The sequence below is a fragment of the Lissotriton vulgaris genome, chromosome 10 (assembly GCF_964263255.1).
Source record: "Lissotriton vulgaris chromosome 10, aLisVul1.2, whole genome shotgun sequence".
In the NCBI taxonomy this organism is placed as follows: domain Eukaryota; kingdom Metazoa; phylum Chordata; class Amphibia; order Caudata; family Salamandridae; genus Lissotriton; species Lissotriton vulgaris.
The window spans coordinates 1,083,930-1,105,678 of NC_141698.1; the positions used below are offsets into that span (position 1 = coordinate 1,083,930).

The window sequence follows — 21,749 nt, forward strand, 5'->3', positions numbered from 1 at the left end:
CTGCTTTATACTTTCTCAATTCTGGGATTGAGGACACGCACTCTGGCTGGATCTTTATATATGTCTGGTGCATGTTTTAGTACCCCTTTTAACATAGGAAGTGTCCGTACACTTTTTTCTGAAGTTGGAAAAGTGTCAAATAGGAAATATTCGTCTTTTGGGTCAGTGTGCATGTCTACACCATGATATTTAGCTGCCCTGTCCACTAGTTGGTTAAAAACAATGGTGTCGTCAGTAGGCGACGGCTTTGTAGGATATGTAGAGATGTCAGGGATGGGTTGTGCTCATATGTATCATAAGGTTCATTCTGGTCAGCCCATGTGTTATCCTGTACATCCTGATCCTCGGTTTCTACAAAAGCATCCTGAGGATCTTCCCCCATGTTTTCTGTCTCATCATAACCTGAAGGTGTAGGAGAGTAAGGCACAAAAGGCATGTCAGGAAAGAAAGGAGGAGGAGTAAAAGGCCTTGAAGGAGATGTTCCAAAGTCTTTTTTTCTTTGGAGGAACAGGGAGCAGAAGTGTCAGGGTCCAATGGTCTTTTCTTCTTCTGGTAAACTGTTACGTGTCCTGTTTCAGGGTCTATATACAGTTTAGGTTGTTCTGCGCTCACTGGATCAGGATGGAAAAGTTCTTCCTCAACTGTCCGTGGTTTTGGCGCTGATGTTTTTGGCCTAGTCACTTATTTGTGGTGAGTCTTTGGCTCGAGGGCCTTCGGCTGTGGAGCTTTTTTCGGCTCGACTGCCGTTTTCGGGTCGGTGACCTTTTTCGGTTCGACGACTTTATTGATCTACGTCTTGTTGGCTGTACTGTCTTTTTTGGTTCGGCGACCTTCTTTGGTTCGGCAACCTTTTTCTGAACGACCGGTTTTTCCGGTTCGATAACCTTTTTCGGTTCGCTGTCTTTTTTAGGCTCGACAACCCCTTTCGGCTCGAGAATTGTTGTACTGGACGGCCTTCTTCGGGTCGACAGGCTTTTTAGTGTGATCTGTTTTTTGTAAATAGACACTCTTTTTCGGCTCGACTGCCTTTTTCGGGTCAACTGTTTTTTTGGGATCGACGACCCTTTTTGTTTCAACGCCCTTTTTTGTATCGACGAGCTTCTTTGGCTCGACAACCCTTTTAGGTTCGACGCCCTTTTTGGGAAGAGTGTTGCTCGTTCCTGGGGTATCAGAAGGCTTGGGTTTGGTCTTCGGAGCCGAGCCGGAAGGCGGGCTTCTGAAGGAGTTTGTCGATCTCGGCTAAGGCCTATAGGCGATGCTTCGAACGGAGGCTTGTCTTGAGATGGGAGCGGGGTTAGGGGCTTGGTACTCACGGTTTGCCTCGGTGTGATCTGGTCATCGGAGTCAGACTGGTCCTCTACGGTGACAATTTCTAGTTCGGAGTCCGCCGCTTCTGGGAGGTCATGTTCGTCGTCGAAAATGTTCCCCGGTTCCGGTGCCTGCCGCTGCATCTCTTGTCTAGCGGCCCTTCGGTTCCGGATAGTTTTCTTCGACCGGAACGGAGCACAAGCTGGACAGTTTTCCTCGTTGTGCTCGGGAGATAGGCACTTGTTGCATACTGTATGTTTATCAGTATGTGGGAATTTGGAGTGACACTGTGGGCACCTTTTAAATGGGGTCCTTTCCATCGGCAGCAGACCCACGTGGCATCGAAAAAGGTCCAACGGCCAGCGACGACGATCGGATCGAGATGGAAAGTATTATCGAGTCAAGGGGTACCGAATGAGAACAATACCGTCGAGGTAAAAGGCCTTTTGGCCTTAGAAAGTTGAAAAGTTTTGGTTCCGAAGTTGGAGTTGAGGAATAGCATCCTAACCCAATGGCGGAAAAAAACAATCTGAAGATGGAGAGGATGCCCATGCGCACTGTAGTCCAGGGGAGGAGTCACCCATCTCGGGATACTTCGAAGACTCTTCCAGGACAACAAGGTGCAAACATCCGGAACACTAGGCGGCGATCTATGCTAAGATATGAATTCAGCAGCCCACATGCCTCGAACAGGCCTGTTATGAAAAGCTGCAGCTCTGTCTATTAGATCTTGGTAGGCAGAGGCAACATCGTGTGGTGATGGACGTGTGGGGTGAAGGTGCGGGTCTGTATCCCCCTGTAACGCTCCGTCATAAGCATCCCCAGGATATGTGTCCTCTAGCATGTTATCATGCTCATCTATGATGGGTGAATGAGGGGACATGTTGCCTGCTTCAGAATCTTGTGGTGAATCAGGAGGTGAAATTCTTGTGGGAGCAAGCAGCTGGGTTCTAGCAGACTGCACCACCAGGACCAGTCACAAGATTATCGTATATTGCCCACCTCAAATGACCTGCTGCCAATAGATCATGGAAAATATAGCAATTTTTGTGGATGATAGGCCATGTTACACTGATTGAAAAAATTCTGCGAGTGCCGTCATACTACGTTAGAGAGTGCCATGCATATCTGGAGTGAGATCGAAGGTGAGCATAGGGGGGTAGCTCGCAGTATAGTAAACGGCAGAGCTACATAAACGTGCATGTTTCCTAAAGTAAAGCAGTTGAGCGAGCGCCACCATACCGCACTGTGGAGAACGGCAGAGAGAATGTTGCTCAAACTCTCTCTCCAGGTCACTTGCACAAACTCTTTCCCCACCACCACTCTAAATACAATCATCACTTTTTCCATTTTCTGCTCTCTCTCACTTCTTCGCCTTTCTTAAACTATCAGAGCAACCTTTCTGTGGGATTCCAGTATGTTCTTTTATTTAAAATACAGATATATACACAATATTGTATGCATTTACAGCCCTGAAGAAGCTCATTCTCTGGGCGAAACGCGTTGGCTGATTCTACTTCTGTGCATACCAACACCACAACTGAAAATAAAAGAAGAATACCAACACAAGACTCACTTCGTCAATCTGATTTTGCTTTTATAACTTGATCTAATTTATGTTGCCTCTCATCCACAAAAAATTGATTCAGGTGGTGGAGTGGTTGCTGGGAGTGGTATTGGTGGGTTTATTGATGTAGCCATGGGAATGTGTAAAGGGCTAGTAGCAATATCCCTTTTCTTCTTTTGAAAGGTTGCACAGCAATGACTATAGCCTCTTCAAAAGCAAAGCTTTGCCGGCTGAAGAATTATCTTGTGAGTTCCAGGTTGAATTAGCAATATTCTTTGCCTCGGAACAAGCAATTACTGCGTAACATCGAGGATTGGTTTGAGTGAAGTTTTTGGTCCGAATGTGCAACATTTTGGGCCTGAAGAATGTTTCGGTGCAGATGTGGTCGGACCCAAAGCACCATGACTTTTGCCTTTCAGAACCAAAGTGGAAGTTCAGTGAGGTGCCGAATCGGACTTTGAGGAAGTGGAGGCCTCTGATGTTGGCCGACATTAGAGCGCCAAGCGAGAAGGCGGGGCTTCCGAATCTGTATGTCTTTTCTGAAGTGGCGAACCGTGAGCAGTTTTTTCGGATGGAAGTTTTTTTGTTTTTGATCGGGACAGTTGTACTCATGGTGAGATGTTTGAGCTGACTCGAGACTGGCTGAACCTTGTTCTATTTCTGTACTAGAGTCGGAATCATGGATGGACAGGGATTCCTCTTGGGCTGCTGCTGCCTCTTCTTCTTCCTCCTGTCAAAGATGTCCGGTGAGTCATCTGCTTGTCAGCAAAGCATTTGACGACAGGTCCGTCAATCTCTCTGGTATCCTCTTGATGATCGGGTGAGAGGCATAGATGGCAACTGAACGTTGGTCGGTTTGAGGGTATTTGGAGCGGCATTTCGGACAGAAACGGAATGGAGTGTGTTCCATCAGCAGCTCATGCTCCGAAAATTCTGTAAAAGTAGAAGAGGCTCGACTGGGTGTGGCCCGTAGGCCGTGGAAGCGAGTTGAAGAACCCGACGAGCAAATATGTTATTTGTTCGGAACACAAGATTAACTATGCAATCAAGACAATACCATTGATTTGAAGGATCAACTACCAACCGAAGGGAGCCAGAAAGGATCTCGAACAGAAGCATGAGAGATTACATCCGAACCAGTCAGCAAAAAAATTATTTAACATTGGAGTCGATGCCCATGCGCAGTATCACCAACAGCAGGAGTCACACCGCCTCTTCTTCAAACAACTTTGAAGAAAACCAACTTGTAATCATCCAAGCCCAACAATAGATGGGGAACTTATGAACAGCATGTGTATTTCCAGCACACATGCCTCAGACACAGAAATATAACCATTCCCTCCTCTTGTCAAGGCTATGCATATTGCATTTGGCAATGCTTGTCATCTTTTAGGGCTGGAGCTCCAGTTTTTGGGTATTCCTGGTGGTCAGGCGCGATAGCCTGGCATTGAAACCTGTGGTGCCTTCTTTTCGAGTGTCTCTTATTCGGTATATCGAAGGCTTCTGGAGCTCGAGGGCTGCGACGTCTTTTAGACACAAAGTGACTGCAAAGATCATATATGTAAATTCAATGTTGTGTCCTCAAGGCACCTCAGGTTGGCAACATTCTATTTTTTACGCCCCCTTTCAGGCTCAGATTTGTAGGCAAGGCCAGAGCTAGTGCCTCGACACTGCTGTATGCAAGGCTCATTGCTTTTAGCTCTAGCTATTCCAGCCTTCGACAAAAAAGCCATCTCGAACAGGCTGCCATTGTGGTCCTTTGGGCAACAAGCATTACACATCTCAGAGTACAGTTCCTTACACCCAGAGAAACTCAATACTTCCCAGCACGAATAAATAAACTCAGAATAACTTCCAAATAAACAAATGTGAGACTTGTTATGCGTAGGATCTGAATCACACATTACGCTGCAAACTCAAATGAGTCCAGGCCCAATAAAGGAAAACTTAATTTTGAAGACAGCGGACAAGTGCAGGTCTCTAAACTTCGGGTCACCAGCACAGACTTATGATGGTCTCTGATACTTTAAACCTGGAGAAAACCAAGGTACCTTCAAGAATTTTAAGTGGACCCCTAAGCTGTGCCCAGGGCTCTGGCACACACCATACTGGAGGACTGTACCAGGAGTATAAAGGAGAGGCCTGTGCACTCTGTGTCGCACCCCGATGCAGTACCGCATGGTGCAGTCTTCGTGGATACTTCAGGAAGGAAGGGGGTTTGGAGAAAACAATGCCAGCGGATTATATAGGCTCAGCAAAGTCAAAGAAGCCATGGGGCCCCCTACCAAACCTCCCACAGGCCTTAGGTGTGTACTTACCGAATGATCCCAAACTCGTCAAAGTAACCACCGCGACCTTCCGTTCCAAAAGGCTCCTTGAAGGTCAGCACCACACACCCAATGTTGTCTCGATTCCAGATGGGGCCAAAGATGCGGTTACCAAACCTGGGGAGAGAGCAGAGGGTGAGAAGCGAGAGAGCAGGGGGTGAGAAGCGAGAGAGCAGGGGGTGAGAAGCGAGAGAGCCGGGGGTGAGAAGCGAGAGAGCCGGGGGTGAGAAGCGAGAGAGCCGGGGGTGAGAAGCGAGAGAGCCGGGGGTGAGAAGCGAGAGAGCCGGGGGGTGAGAAGCGAGAGAGCCGGGAGGTGAGAAGCGAGAGAGCCGGGGGGGTGAGAAGCGAGAGAGCCGGGGGGTGAGAAGCGAGAGAGCCGGGGGGTGAGAAGCGAGAGAGCCGGGGGGTGAGAAGCGAGAGAGCCGGGGGGTGAGAAGCGAGAGAGCCGGGGGGTGAGAAGCGAGAGAGCCGGGGGGTGAGAAGCGAGAGAGCCGGGTGGTGAGAAGCGAGAGAGCCGGGGGGGTGAGAAGCGAGAGAGCCGGGGGGGTGAGAAGCGAGAGAGCCGGGGGGTGAGAAGCGAGAGAGCCGGGGGTGAGAAGGGAGAGAGCCACACACGCTTCACACAGAGCTCACTGCACATCATGAAGGAAGACCGGGATCGTCACACAGAGCTTACTGCAGCACCAAGAAGGAAACACAGATTACCACAGCCACACAAGCGTCACACAGAGACACACTGTGACCTTAGAAACACCACGTGGGAAACACAACATGCGAGAGGAACACCACAGAACTACAAGAAACAGAGGGTTCAAATCACCACATTGAGGGGCGAGTGGGGCACACGAGGGGCGAGAGGGACACACAAGAAGGGTCGTGAGGGACTCACCTCAGCACCATGAGATTCTGCACCATCTCTTTCCCCAGGTAGTGATCGATGCGGTAGATCTGCTCCTCTTTGAAGAGCGATGAGATGTGATTGGACAGCTTGTTGGAACTGTCCAGATCCTTCCCGAAGGGCTTCTCCACAATGACCCTGTTCCATCCTCTGTAGAGAAACCCAAGAAAGAGAAGAATAATGACCAAGGTTGAGGAAGACACCAACAGAAAGGAAGACACTGCTAAAGGATCAAAGACACAAGGCAAGAACAAGGGTCTGGATTTGGGAGAGACCACTCCCGAAACTGACGGTCAGAAGAGGATGGGGAGGCCAAGAGAGAAGGAATAACAAAGAGGGCCAAGGAGTGTGAGGGGCCACCAGAGAGTGAGAGCATGAGGGCTAGGGTGTGAGAGGGGCCATCAGAGAGAGACACCACAAGAACTGTGGACCAGCTTCGAAAATGGCACCGACAACTGCAAAGACCCGGCTCGTCCAGAAGCTGCGCATCCTCCTAAAGTCTGGGAGGAGTGTCCAGTGCTTCAACAACCTCATAGCATCTCCCTTGTTGTGAAGGAGACACTCCCCTGCAGCTGCAAGCCCCAACCACACTTGTCTGGTACTCCGTTTTGCTGACCACCGGGTGCACTGAGGGAGCATCTCACCAGGAGGAGGTCACGGTGGGTCTACAGGATCAGCCCGTCTCTTCAGTGAGTTTCAAGGCACTAGACCCTCTAGGAGCCTCCCAGCACTAAATACCCTAAGTACCAGAGCATTTGGCACAACCCAAAGCTTGTTGAGTGTCGAGCCTGGACACCACTCATGCCAAAGCCGACCTGTTGTCAAGGGACTTCAGGATCAACGATGCCTGCACCGTGAGTGGCCCTGCTGTCTGTTTACTTTCCCTCTCCAGGTCACCCAAGCAAAGTGAGAGCCTTCAACGCAAGCGAACCACCAACCAAAACACCTCTGCACCCAAGCCCCACAGCCCGACTTCACACAAATCGACAATGACCTCTTTCCCCAGAGACCCTCAAGAGTTGAGCCCCCCTTTAGGTTCTGCGGGGCTTGTCCCCAAGTCCCCAGTAGTAGCCTTTCTTTTACAGGTACTCTGCCACTGACTTTAACGCGTAGCGCTCAGGACTACCAACGCGATCGGAACCTCTGCACCTGGACTCACCAGGGCAGGTAAAACTGAACTGTTGGTGTTTTTTAGATCTTGGCCCCTAAGCACCTCAAGTCCCAAAAGGCACCCTCAATGTTGCAAGTATATGTATGTGGTGTATGTTTCTTCCCTAGGCTAACATTACCACATTCGAGGCTCATACTTAAAAAAACTTTGAGCAATTTACTGTTTTGCTGTAATAATTCCATCTCTGAAGGTACTCACCTGATTCCAATGATCTTTGTGTCAAAAATGATATAAATATCTGTTATTTTTCTAAATTGGTCTCGGATTTGTTTTTGAGTGTGTCTCATTTATTGATTCTGTGTGTACAGCAAATTCTCAGCATTCCCCTCTGATAAGCCTAAATTACTCGACCACACTACCACAAATAGAGCACCTTGCGATTGTTCAAGCAAGCCCCTGTAAACCAACAAGGGTCGACTGGAGTTTTTGCATGGTGTGCCATCACATTGGTACACTACATAAAAAGCCAGCTTCCTACACCTGTTTTTCCAAAATATTGGGGTATGGTGGTGGTGACACCTGTGACCTTCCTGAACACCCTACAGGAAGTCGAGCTACCCTTGCCGGCTTGGCAATGTCCGACGTCACATCCTTGGCTCTGGAGGCCTCACAACAAGCCCGAGAGCCATCGGGCGCTGCCAAACAGCTCAGAGTCCCTCAGAATCAGCAGGGCTCACTCTGCTCATGGCGTCTCACAGCAGCCCTCAGATCTCCTTCAACCAGCCCAGAAACACCTCAGTCCCCTCATTAGTGACTAGAGACCCTCAGGACCTCCCAAACAGCTATGAGCCCCACAAACAGAAGGAGCAGGTCTCACCCTGTCCTCCTGGGCATCTCACAAGAACCCTCACAGCCAGAGACCCTTTGATGCCCTTATGATCGTCTAGAGACACTCAGGCCATCCCAGACAGCTCCTTGCCTCTCAAACATAGCAGCAGGTCTCACATGCCCTCCCTGGGTGTCTCACAAGAACCCTCACAGTCCGAGACCCTTTAATGCCCTCATGATTGTCTAGAGACCCTTTAATGGTCTCATGATTGTCTAGAAACCCTCAGGCCCTCCCAGGCAGCTCCTCCCCTCTCAAACATAGCAGCAGCTCTCACTCGGTGCTCATGCAGGTCAGCCGGATGTTCCTGGTCACATCCTCGTAGACACTGGGAGGCAGGGCGAGGTAGAAGAGGCGGTTCGCAATCTTGCCGTTTGGCAGAGAACTGATGTGGGTGTTGAGCTTCTCAAAGGACGTCCGATCATTGTACTGGCCAGAAATATAAGAGTTTCGGGCAAAGAACCTCTCAAGTTTCTGCTGATCCGCAGCGGTGGCCTGAAGAAGAAACAAAAGCAAGAAAAACAAATGCAGAGTCAGTGGCACAGACAAACAAGGCTTCCCAGAGGACACTGAATCCCACATCAGAAACCCACCTAGAAGCCAGAGGTCAGGCACTCTGGAAGAAGCCTGCTCAGGGCCCTGAACTGCAGCAGGGAAGAAGACACCCTGGAACTGGGGCACTGAATAAGACACCCTCCAACAGCCCCAAACTAGGCAAAGCATAAGACACTCTGACAGCCCCAAACTAGGCCCAACACAAGACACCCTCTGACAGCCCCAAACTATGCACTGCACAAGCCACTCTTAGTGCACCCAAACGGGGGACTGCAGAAACCACCCTCTGACAACCCCAAACTGGGCAATGCACAAGACACCCTATGACAGCCCCAAATTATGCACTGCACAAGACAGACTCTTAATGCATCCAAACTAGGCCCTGCATAAGACACCCTCTGACAGCCCCAAAATGTTCATTGCATAACACACCCTCTCACAGCCCCAAACAGGGTATTGCATAAGACACCCTCTTAGAGCCATACATTTGGCACTGCATAAAACACCCTTCTAGGAGCCCTGAATGGGCACTGCGCAAGACACCATGTTAGAGCCCTGAATGTGTGAAAAGAATAAGTACAGCATTGCAGAAGCAGTACGCGTTACCCTGTCACAACTGTTGTTCTTGTGGCTCACAGTACCCACCCACCACCTAAACAAATGTCCTAGCCGCAAGGCTAAACTCTCTTCCCCACAGATACCACCTCGCAGCCATTTGAGAACATAAATTACTCAGACGAGAGTATACATGAGAAAATGCATAATCTTCATAATTTAGAGTCCAGGATTATCACATAAGCATAACATGATTTCTATGAAACACAAAAACAGAATCCAGATCCGATTGACCCCGTCCAACTCAATCTAAGAGATCAGTAATCTAACGGATCTAAACACTACAGTTCTAATGAAAGTCTTAGGCAGTAGTATCTTTTCCATCAGTAAAAGAGTACCAATTCCAAATTAGGAAATATTTATAAACATTTCTTTTATTATTAGCATCACAAAGAGAAAACAGATATATATACCATAATATACTTTATAAGTCTATTGTTAAGATTTCCTTTCTCAATGTATCTCACTCCAACAGCATAATCCTGAATTTGTAAAAATATAGCTGATGTTGCCCCACAGACACGTGTTTCACAGCTGGCTCTTCTTCAGGTCTTATGTGGGATTATTGATGTCAGAAGAAAAATTCTAATTTAAGGACCATGGAGCAATTCTTAGAATTGTTAAAGATGACTTTTCTTTAATTTCTCACCAAATGAAAGAACCAAAATCCTGGATCTTTTAAACACCCAGAGTTTCAGGTCAAGATCACTGGGTCTGTTGGGCGAAACATGCCCCTAGGATGGCACCGGCCACGGAGCATCATCTTAAGGCTTTATCCAAACGTTGGTGCGTAAAGAATACACTGGAGATGTAATCTGTTAACAGAACTTGTTAACCACGGTTGCTCCATCATAAAGGAACTCCAGGCTGCTCGGACAGAGCTCCGGCGAGCCTCTCAGAGCAGCTCTGGAGACCGCCGAGCCTCTCAGAGCAGCTCTGGAGACCGCCGAGCCTCTCAGAGCAGCTCTGGAGACCGCCGAGCCTCTCAGAGCAGCTCTGGAGACCGCCGAGCCTCTCAGAGCAGCTCTGGAGACCGCCGAGCCTCTCAGAGCAGCTCTGGAGACAGCCGAGCCTCTCAGAGCAGCTCTGGAGACAGCCGAGCCTCTCAGAGCAGCTCTGGAGACCGCCGAGCCTCTCAGAGCAGCTATGGAGACCGGCGAGCCTCTCAGAGCAGCCTGGAGACCAGTCTGTGATGCTGTCATTCGCGACATCAAGCCCTAGGTCTGCGATGCAGTCATTTGCGACATCAAGCACTAGGTCTGCGACGCGGTCATTCGCGACATCAAGCCGTAGGTCTGTCATGCGGTCATTTGCGACATCAAGCCCTAGGTCTGCGACGCGGTCATTTGCGACATCAAGCCCTATGTCTGCGAAGCTGTCATTTGTGACATCAAGACCTAGGTCTGCGACGCGGTCATTCGCAACATCAAGCCTTAGGTCTGCGACACCGTCATTCGCAACATCAAGCCTTAGGTCTGCGACACCGTCATTCGCAACATCAAGCCTTAGGTCTGAGACGCTGTCATTCGCGACATCAAGCCCTAGGTCTGTGATGCTGTCATTCGCGACATCAAGCCCTAGGTCTGCGATGCTGTCATTTGCGACATCAAGCCCTAGGTCTGCAATGCTGTCATTTGCGACATCAAGCCCTAGGTCTGCGATGCTGTCATTTGCGACATCAAGCCCTAGGTCTGCGATGCGGTCATTCCAATGGGTAAGTTGATATAAAGTATAAAACTCCCAGAATGCATCATGTTCTCAAGTCAAAGCCTTGAAACGTGGCGTCTTGGTGAGACATTGGAGGCCGCATAAGTGTCCAGGACCAGGGCTGGCCACATCCAAGGGGAAGGAAGGGCGGTGTGCAAGGCACATGCAGCGAGGGCCCAGCTGCAGGACCTCATCCCCTTTCCCTCCTGAGTGGGGGGCGCACAAGCGGTCTTCAGAAATCATTGCACTTTCAATGTTTTATTTGTACGATATATTATGGTTTTTACGTCTCGCCAAGCGACACAGCGCATGAGCTGCCCACCTTGGCGAGATCTATTGTCGTCGGTTTTGCTAGCGAAGGGCTACAGGAGATGAGCATGTGTCCGGACAGGCGTGCACACACGGGCCCGGACAGGTGAGGTGCATGCATTTGCTGTGCAGACACAGCGCTTCGGAGCACTTTCACTTTCAGATTTCAGCAGGGGGTGTAGGTCTGGCGCGCCCGGACAGGCGATGTGCACGCGTTTACTGTGAGGGCATGGCGCTTCGGCACGCTTTCACTTTCTTTACGGAATTTCAGCAGTGGGTGTAGGTCTGGCGGCCTGGTTTGTTTTTTTGCATCGCTTGAACCTTTGGCTGTACATTCAAGCTTGGATGCCAGATTAGCAGGACTGGTGGGCGTGCACCTTAACTGTATATAGAGCGAGGGCCTCCTCGGCTATCTGGATCAACTCCTTCCAGTATGGTCTCCGCAAATACATTTGGGCCACTTTGCTGCACATCATTGGCTACCACCACCTGCCCCTCTTCCTCCAAGTCTTGGGGTAATGCCACCCTCCTATAGCATGAATCGAGAGAAGAGTACTGCCGCAGTCGAGTCAAGCTCGACAGCTGCTGGGCACGAACGCTGTGTATAAAACACATGCTACTGAAGCCGCCATCTCCTTCTTACATCATGCTCACAGAGTACCACTTCCTTTAATTCAGTGCTGCGTGGCCGTAGCGCTGTCAGACAAGGGCAGGGCTGCCCAGGTACAGGTGTGTCAGTACACAACGGTGGACAACTGGAGCCGAGTCTGTCTGCGCTCAAAGCTGCCCTAATGGCTGTATTTATTTGAGGCTCTCTCATCTCACTTGCGCCAGTACACGTTACCGCTCAGAAGGGTATCTAAGATGCAGTGCTGCCCGCATGTACCAGTGCCCCTACTGCCAGGGCATAATGTATGCATACAGAGCTGCCAGTAAAGAAGGCTACCCGCAGGGCCTCTTTTGTGGAGAACTGCTTGCATGGCCGACTGCCCTGGCCTGCCAGTGCCAACCAAGTCTGCCGGAGGCAGCCGAGGACTGGTGCTCAGGCAGAGGCAGCCGAGGACTGGTGCTCAGGCAGAGGCAGCCGAGGACTGGTGCTCAGGCAGAGGCAGCCGAGGACTGGTGCTCAGGCGGAGGCAGCCGAGGACTGGTGCTCAGGCGGAGGCAGCCGAGGACTGGTGCTCAGGCAGAGGCAGCCGAGGACTGGTGCTCAGACAGAGGCAGCGGAGGACTGGTGCTCAGACAGAGGCAGCGGAGGACTGGTGCTCAGACTGAGGCAGCGGAGGACTGGTGCTCAGGCAGACGCAGCGGAGGACTGGTGCTCAGGCAGACGCAGCGGAGGACTGGTGCTCAGGCAGACGCAGCGGAGGACTGGTGCTCAGGCAGACGCAGCGGAGGACTGGTGCTCAGGCAGACGCAGCGGAGGACTGGTGCTCAGGCAGACGCAGCGGAGGACTGGTGCTCAGGCAGACGCAGCGGAGGACTGGTGCTCAGGCAGACGCAGCGGAGGACTGGTGCTCAGGCAGACGCAGCGGAGGACTGGTGCTCAGGCAGACGCAGCGGAGGACTGGTGCTCAGGCAGACGCAGCGGAGGACTGGTGCTCAGGCAGACGCAGCGGAGGACTGGTGCTCAGGCAGACGCAGCGGAGGACTGGTGCTCAGGCAGACGCAGCGGAGGACTGGTGCTCAGGCAGACGCAGCGGAGGACTGGTGCTCAGGCAGACGCAGCGGAGGACTGGTGCTCAGGCAGACGCAGCGGAGGACTGGTGCTAAGGCAGACGCAGCGGAGGACTGGTGCTAAGGCAGACGAGGACTGGTGCTCAGGCAGAGGCAGCGGAGGACTGGTGCTCAGGCAGAGGCAGCGGAGGACTAGTGCTCAGGCGGAGGCAGCGGAGGACTAGTGCTCAGGCGGAGGCAGCGGAGGACTGGTGCTCAGGCGGAGGCAGCGGAGGACTGGTGCTCAGGCGGAGGCAGCGGAGGACTGGTGCTCAGGCGGAGGCAGCGGAGGACTGGTGCTCAGGCGGAGGCAGCGGAGGACTGGTGCTCAGGCGGAGGCAGCGGAGGACTGGTGCTCAGGCGGAGGCAGCGGAGGACTGCTGCTCAGGCGGAGGCAGAGGAGGACTGCTGCTCAGGCAGAGGCAGCGGAGGACTGGTGCTCAGGCAGAGGCAGCGGAGGACTAGTGCTCAGGCGGAGGCAGCGGAGGACTGGTGCTCAGGCAGAGGCAGCGGAGGACTGGTGCTCAGGCGGAGGCAGCGGAGGACTGGTGCTCAGGCGGAGGCAGCGGAGGACTGGTGCTCAGGCGGAGGCAGCGGAGGACTGGTGCTCAGGCGGAGGCAGCGGAGGACTGGTGCTCAGGCGGAGGCAGCGGAGGACTGCTGCTCAGGCGGAGGCAGAGGAGGACTGCTGCTCAGGCGGAGGCAGAGGAGGACTGCTGCTCAGGCGGAGGCAGAGGAGGACTGCTGCTCAGGCGGAGGCAGAGGAGGACTGGTGCTCAGGCGGAGGCAGAGGAGGACTGGTGCTCAGGCGGAGGCAGAGGAGGACTGGTGCTCAGGCGGAGGCAGAGGAGGACTGGTGCTCAGGCGGAGGCAGAGGAGGACTGGTGCTCAGGCGGAAGCAGAGGAGGACTGGTGCTCAGGCGGAAGCAGAGGAGGACTGGTGCTCAGGCGGAGACAGAGGAGGACTGGTGCTCAGGCGGAGGCAGAGGAGGACTGGTGCTCAGGCGGAGGCAGAGGAGGACTGGTGCTCAGGCGGAGGCAGAGGAGGACTGGTGCTCAGGCGGAGGCAGAGGAGGACTGGTGCTCAGGCGGAGGCAGAGGAGGACTGGTGCTCAGGCGGAGGCAGAGGAGGACTGGTGCTCAGGCGGAGGCAGAGGAGGACTGGTGCTCAGGCGGAGGCAGAGGAGGACTGGTGCTCAGGCGGAGGCAGAGGAGGACTGGTGCTCAGGCGGAGGCAGAGGAGGACTGGTGCTCAGGCGGAGGCAGCGGAGGACTGATGCTCAGGCGGAGGCAGCGGAGGACTGATGCTCAGGCGGAGGCAGCGGAGGACTGGTGCTCAGGCGGAGGCAGCGGAGGACTGGTGCTCAGGCGGAGGCAGAGGAGGACTGGTGCTCAGGCGGAGGCAGAGGAGGACTGGTGCTCAGGCGGAGGCAGAGGAGGACTGGTGCTCAGGCGGAGGCAGCGGAGGACTGATGCTCAGGCGGAGGCAGCGGAGGACTGATGCTCAGGCGGAGGCAGCGGAGGACTGATGCTCAGGCGGAGGCAGCGGAGGACTGATGCTCAGGCGGAGGCAGCAGAGGACTGATGCTCAGACGGAGTCAGCAGAGGTGGGGGTACTGGGGAGCCACAACCCTCACTTTGCATCCTCGGCCCGCACAGTACATGCGGATGAACCTGGGTGGCTAAGAGCTCATAAACCCATCCCATGTCACTGCAAATAGCAAAGGTGTCCAGAGGGGTTTACAAGATGTCGTCCTCGGAGAGGCTCAGAGCCCCTTTTAATACAACCCTCTACAATGTGTGTGGGGCAGAGGGGAGTATCACACATCACCCCCTTGTCAGGGACTCTCAACACTGTGCTGCATCCCCCAGTGGGCCACACTATTCCCCCATTGGATGAAGAAATGGTTGTGAACTCCAGAACATCACCATAATAGTGATTGGTGTAAGTGTGAAATGACAGCCAAGGTGTGTGCAGGACAGGGGCAATTATGGTGAATGAAAATCAAGTTATTTACCTGTAACAATAGTTTTGCTGCTTGAAGCTGTTCTAGGTTCACTTGCTGGACATCACTCTGCCATCCACCCGCGGAGTCCTCACCTTTTATGGGTTTCGTTTCTGAATGTCCATCACAGGAGGAGCTGGTGACATGTCCCACGCTGTCCCCATCAGTCCCCAATTTGCTAGTGGTATCTGTTGTCTGTGGGGCCTCCTTACCTCTCTAGTGTGACACCACGACGGGGGCAGTGTACACATTAATATAATGCACCCCTGCCCTCCAGTGGAAAGGCAGAGGCAGCAGGATGAAATGAATCTAGAAGAGGTTTTATCTACAACACTACTATGAAGGGAAGTCACTCGCTTGTCTGGCCGTGACCCCTGCCGTACTCACACCTGTGCACTGCTTATGCAGCCGAGGCACTCCTTTAAAGTGGTGAGTGATAAACAGAAAGACATCATTGTATCGTATTGTCCTAAAGGAACAGCCCTACAACAGTGTCTACAAATGTATGGATGGAAGGATACGCCGCGGCTGCACAAATGCCATTAACTTAAACATTTGTTTCCAGGTGATTTTTTTGGTTTTTAAACTTTGTACATTTAGTCTTTCCTTGTTCTGTTTTATCAATATTTGTACAATCTGCAAAGAACACAAACAATTGACAAAAAATAGAAAACAGGGGGTGGGAGAAGCCTTTTCATGGAAGATAAAGTCATAGTATGTTTATAACTGCTCCTTTATATGTCAGCTCGTGGCTGGATTTCTACTTGCTTTGATATGGGGCCTATTGGGCGAGTATGTGAAGGTTGGGCCTGTGCATTTTACATTGTGTGTTCCTGGCCAATCCTGAGGCTTTCATATAATGGATCATTCGGTTCTCCCTGGCTGGCCTACTTTAGATTTATTGGTTACATTGGGGGGCATGAGGATGCTCTTCATTAACATACGGTGGGAACGGAGCCCAAATCATGTAGGGTTCCAACACTCGGTCATGGACGGTGCACATTGATTGCTTCGTCTCATATATCGACCACGGCTCAGCCCACCAGACACTCAAAGGGGGCGACTGTGGAGGTTTCCAAAATGGAGCAATGGATTTTTTGGGTGCCAACGGTACATATGTGAGTAGCCTCCCTTCAGGAGTGCTTGTGGGACATTGTTTGCGTTTGCGTCTCCTGACCAGAGCAGCATCACCAGTGGGTCTAGTTGCAGAATTCCAGCCATTCTGACCTTCCCACCAGACATGGTAGATGATGCAGTAGGGTTCTGTGAACGTATGCCCGATGCACGCGTTGCATGCTGGCAGATAAGCAAAACATGGAGTCCTACTGACAAGGTTGTTGTGGTGGCTTAGGCCCCGGTGGGGGTTGTTTCTTACAGCAATGAACAGAGGTAATGACCAAAACCCCTCTTACAGCTCTGAAGAGAGGAACTATCAAAAACACCCTCTTACAGCAATGAACAGTGGTAATTCCAAAACAACCTCTTACAGCACTGAACAGAGGTAATGCCAAAGCCCACTCTTACAGCAATGAACAGAGGTAATGCCAAAGCCCCCTCTTACAGCAATGAACAGAGGTAATGCCAAAGCCCCCTCTTACAGCAATGAACAGAGGTAATGCCAAAGCCCCTTCTTACAGCTCTGAACAGAGGAAATGCCAGACACTCTTACAGCTCTGAACAAAGAAAATGCCAAACACCCTCTGACAACCCCAAGCATGCTACTGTCTAAACACCCTCTCAAATCTCGGAGCATAAGCGCCATTAAAATCAACCTCTCGCGGGACACCATCAAAAACGTACCGTTTCTTACCTGCCGATGTAGTTTTGCAGCTTGAAGAATTTTTGGGATTCACATGCTGTGCGTTATTCCGCTATCTAGTGGTTGGGTCCGGAATTGTTGTATTTCTCTTTGTCTTTTTTGTTGGTGGGCGTTTACATACCACCATTTGTTGTCCTTCTGTGACGTCGATGTGCTTCCTCAGGAAGCTCCCACCTTTGGTCGCCATCTTCGGATTGTTTTTTTTTTCTTTTTTTCTTTTCCTCCTTTTTCCATCTTCATTGGTGGAGGAGGGTGGGTTCGCCAGTGAATCTAGAAAATTCTTCAAGCTGCAAAACTACACTGACAGGTAAACTATATGTTTTGCAGCATGAATCTCTTCTGATTCATATGCAGTGCATAGATTTTGTAGCCGTTTGCTAGTCTTGTGGTGGCTGAGTGGAAGATGAGTGCTGGTTTGTGAATATATGTTGTGAGATCTTTTGCCCTACTTGTGCTTCTTTACTCATTTAAATTTCGACACAGTAATGTTTTGTGAACGTCAGCACTGAAGACCATGCTGAGGCAAAGCAAATGTCTTGAATTGGAATATTTGCTAGAAATGCGACTGCTGCTCCTTTCTTCCTTGTTGAGTGAGCTTGAGCTGCTCCTTGTGCAGTCTGCACTGCTGGTTTGTGGCATAACTGTATGGTTTGAGCAATCCATCTCACAATGGTGTTCTTGGTAACTGGTTAGTCCTAGGAAGCTGTTAGCAAAAGATACAAAGAACTGCTTTGTATTCCTTGGTCTTTTCAATGTAATACATGACTGATCTTCTAGCATCAAGAGCGTGAAATGCTTTCTCTGCTGTGTCCTTGGATTTTGAAAGAAACTTGGTATCTGTATAGTTTGGTTTATGTGGAATGTTGATACCAGCTTTGGCATAAAGTGTGGATCTGTTCTCATGACAATCCTGACATTATGTATTTGGAAGTAGGGTCCTTGTAAGGTTAGTGCTTGTAATTCACTAACTCGACCTAGAGATGTAATTGCTCCTAAAGAACAAGTTACTTACCTTCGGTAACGCTTTTTCTGGTAGATACAGTATCTGCCTGTGGATTCCTCACCTTGTGAATATCCCCCTTGCGTCAGCAACATTCAGAAATTCTTTTTGTAGCTTCGCGCCGACGTGGACGACGTCATAGAGGCACAGCATCGCGCGCGACTCCGCTGACGTCACCGACACCATAATAGGCCCACGCCGGCGTGATGACATCAGTTCCGCCCTTTTTTCCGTGCCTTCGAGGCACACGGACGGACCAATGACAGCAGATATATACACAGTACATAAATGTCAAGATAACACACACCGTGTGAAGAAAGTGCAGGAAAGCAATTGAAACAAAACATTTCCTTGACAATAAAATATATGTACATTACATTACAGTAACTCAGGTATAGAAGAGTGGACAACGGGGAGGCAGGTGGGTCAGTGAGGAATCCACAGGCAGATACTGTATCTACCAGAAAAAGCGTTACCGAAGGTAAGTAACTTGTTCTTCTGATAGATACATCTGCCAGTGGATTCCTCACCTTGTGAATAGAGTCCCACAGCAGTCCCCACTCCCGGAGAAGGGTGTCCACTCTTCTATACCAGAAATTCTTGAAGAACAGAGCACCCAAAATGACCATCCCTCCTCAGCTCACTATCTAAGCAGTAATGCTTTGCAAAAGTGTGGAGGGAGGCCCGTGTCGCGGCCCTACAAATGTCCTCTACAGGTACACCCCTAGACAAATTAGATGTAGAAGACTTTGCTCTAGTAGAGTGAGCTCTTATACCCTCTGGAGGGTCCTTGCCCGCCAAGGAGCAGCAGATCTTGATGCATAGAATAATCCATCTTGAAAGAGTGCGCTTGTGCACTGCTCTTCCTTTCTTGCTGCCAGCAAATCCCACAAAGAGCTGGTCATCCACACGATAGTCTTTAGTCCTATCGAGATAAAAGCTCACCGCCCTCTTAGGGTCCAGACGGTGTAGTCTCTCCTCCTCCTTGGAAGGGTGAGGGGGAGGATAGAAGGTAGGAATGGTAATAGACTGTCCTCGATGGAAGGGAGTTACCACCTTAGGCAGAAAAGCAGCCCTGGTCCGGAGAACCATTCGTTCAGCATGAATGGTCAAGAATGGGGCTTTGAACTAAGAGCTTGAAGCGGACTTACCCTCCTTGCCAAGGTAATTGCAACTAGGAAAACAGATTTAAAGGACAACAACCTCAAGGGACAATTATGTAAAGGTTCGAAAGGGGAACCCATTAGAAAAGTAAGCACCAGATTCAAGTCCCACTGAGGCACAATAAAAGGAGTAGGAGGAATATATTTGTAAGACCCTTCAAAAATCTTAAAACCACAGGAGATTTGAATAATGACGGCTGATCCGGCAAACAGAGAAACGCAGACAAAGCCGAAAGATAACCCTTAACTGTGGCAACAGCAAACCCTTGCTGCGCCAAAGAAAGAGCAAACTGCAGAATATCAGACAAACGAGTCTTCAAAGGGTCAACGGATTTCTCTCCACACCAAGTGACAAATGTAGACCATCTGTATGAATAGATAGATTTAGTGGAGTTACGCCTGGCCGAAAATGACATCCACCACATTGTGTGGGAGAGAAAAGGAATTCAGGTTGCCCTGTTCAATCTCCAGGCATGAAGGTGTAAGGTCTGGAGGTGGGGGGTGTAGAACCTGCCCCTCCATCTGAGAGAGGAGATCTGCCCGGAAAGGGAGACGGAGCGGCAGGCACGAGGAGAGGTGGAGAAGATCTGTGTACCACACCCTTCTTGGCCAATCCGGGGCGATCAATATAACTTGGGCCCGGTCCTGGCGAATCTTCCTCAGAACCTGAGGAATCAAGGGTGTGTAAAGGAGCAGTGAGTCCCAACTCAACTGAAACGCGTCACCCTAGGCTCCCTGCATCGGATACTGGAGACTGCAGAACAACGGGCAGTGAGCATTCTCGCAAGTGGCGAACAGGTCCACCTAAGGCATTTTTACTGTATAGAAGATTAAATGTTTTTGTTAGAATAGATTGTATGACCCACAGCGACTTGAACATTATTCTTTGTCTTGCTTTCAGCCGTTGTCCCAGATGAAGGGCAATTAGCCCGAAATGCATTGGACCCGCAAATGTGTTGTATTGAATTTGAACCTTAATGAACTTTACGATTGAATGGATATTGCTCCATAACTTGAACTTATGAATATAAAATAAGTTTTCTTTCAAATAATTTGCACAAAATTTCTTCTTGAATCAATCAAAATTTCTACAGAGTGGAGCGCCAGGGGATGCTTCCAATATCTATTGGAAGCACTTTCTTGATGTTTACTGGACGTCCTTGACAAGAGACGTCTCCCGGGCAGCAAACCTCACGAACTGTTGAACTGTGTACTCTAATGTATCAACCCTTCAAATCAAATCATAGCTGTGCAACTTTCCACTTGTTCTGAGTTCACCTGAGTCTCCCATGTCCGAAAGACGTGATGAACCACCTCTGGATGAAGCCTCCACTCGTGGTCGGCCGAGAACTGCAGACTGAAACTGTCTGCACGCACGTTCAGAACCCTGGCCAGATGATTGCCATCAGTCAAATCTGATGGGTCTGAACCCAGGACCAGAGACGCAGAGCCTCTCTGCAGAGACACTGCGACCCTACTCCTCCCTGCTTGTTGACATACCACATCGCGGTGGTGTTGTCCGTCAGGACTTGAACCGACCGACCGCGAAGGGAAGGGAGGAAGGCCTTGAGTGCTAAACGTATCGCCTGCAATTCCAGAAGGTTGATGTGAAGCAACTTTTCCTCTGGAGACCAAAGACCCTTGACCTCCAGATCCCCGAGATGAGCACCCCACCCAAGACTGGATGCATCCGTTATCACTGTGGCCTCCGATGGAGGCAGTTGAAAAGGCTTTCCTTGAGACAGGTTGCCTTCCACTCCCCACCAAGCCAGATCCGCTGCAATTTCTCTGGAGATCCTCACCGACTCCCTGAGATCTGCGTTGTGCTGATACCACTGCCTGTGGAGGCACCACTGGAGCGCCCTCATGTGCCAGCGTGCACGGTTGACCAACAGAATGCAGGAAGCCATCAGACCGAGCAGGCGAAGGACCTTCAGAACTGGAATGACCGCTGCATTGTGAAATAAAGGAATCAACTCCTGTATGTCGCGAATCCTTTGAGGTGGAGGGAAAGCATTACACACAGTTGTGTCCAGTACCGCACCTATGAACAGGTTGCGCTTGGAGAACACCAGGTGAGATTTGGGTACATTTATCAAAAAACCCAACCTGTGCAACAACTGAGTTGTTTCCTGCAAATGATGGAGCACTATCTCTGGGGATTCGCCTTTGATCAGCCAATCGTCCAGATACTGGAATACTGGTATCCCCGATCTTCTGAGATGTGCCGCCACCACAGCCATCACCTTGGTGAAAACTCGAGGCGCAGTAGTAAGACCAAACGGTAGGACCACAAACTGGTGGTGATGTGAACCCACCGTAAAACGGAGATACTTCCTGTGAGACTGCAGGATAGGGATGTGAAAATATGCATCCTGCAAGTCTATTGACACCATCCAGTCTTCTTCCATCAGCGCCTGAAGAACCTGTGCAAGGGTGAGTATCTTGAACTTCTCCTGTTTCAGGTAAAGGTTCAAGATCCTGAGATCCAGGATTGGACGAAGCCTGCCATCCTTCTTGGGTATCAGGAAATGCCGGGAGTAGCATCCCTGACCCCTTTCCTGCTCTGGAACCAACTCTATCGCACCTTTTCTTAACAGTGTCTGCACTTCCTCCTGCAGGACTAACAGGTGTTCCTCCGTGCAAAAACCTTGGCCAGGAGGGTAAATTTGGAGGGAATTCCCGAAAGGGAAGAGCATACCCATTTTCTTCGAGATTGAGAACCCAAAGATCTGATGTAACCGATTCCCAATCCCGTAGAA

The 21,749-nt window shown here is 50.8% G+C and overlaps 1 protein-coding gene across 3 annotated transcripts in view; it reads right to left on the minus strand.

Annotated features, from left to right (window-relative positions):
* Nucleotides 1-21,749, minus strand: part of G6PD (glucose-6-phosphate dehydrogenase) — a 193,070-nt gene that overhangs the window by 69,173 nt on the left and 102,148 nt on the right. For all 3 annotated transcript variants that reach the window (XM_086940135.1, XM_086940137.1, XM_086940136.1), the window contains exons 5-7: nucleotides 8,375-8,592; nucleotides 6,092-6,250; nucleotides 5,194-5,319 (exon numbers count right to left, since the gene is read on the minus strand). In XM_086940135.1, coding sequence (XP_086796261.1) covers nucleotides 5,194-5,319; nucleotides 6,092-6,250; nucleotides 8,375-8,592 — 503 coding nt within the window. The remainder of the gene's footprint in view (nucleotides 1-5,193; nucleotides 5,320-6,091; nucleotides 6,251-8,374; nucleotides 8,593-21,749) is intronic.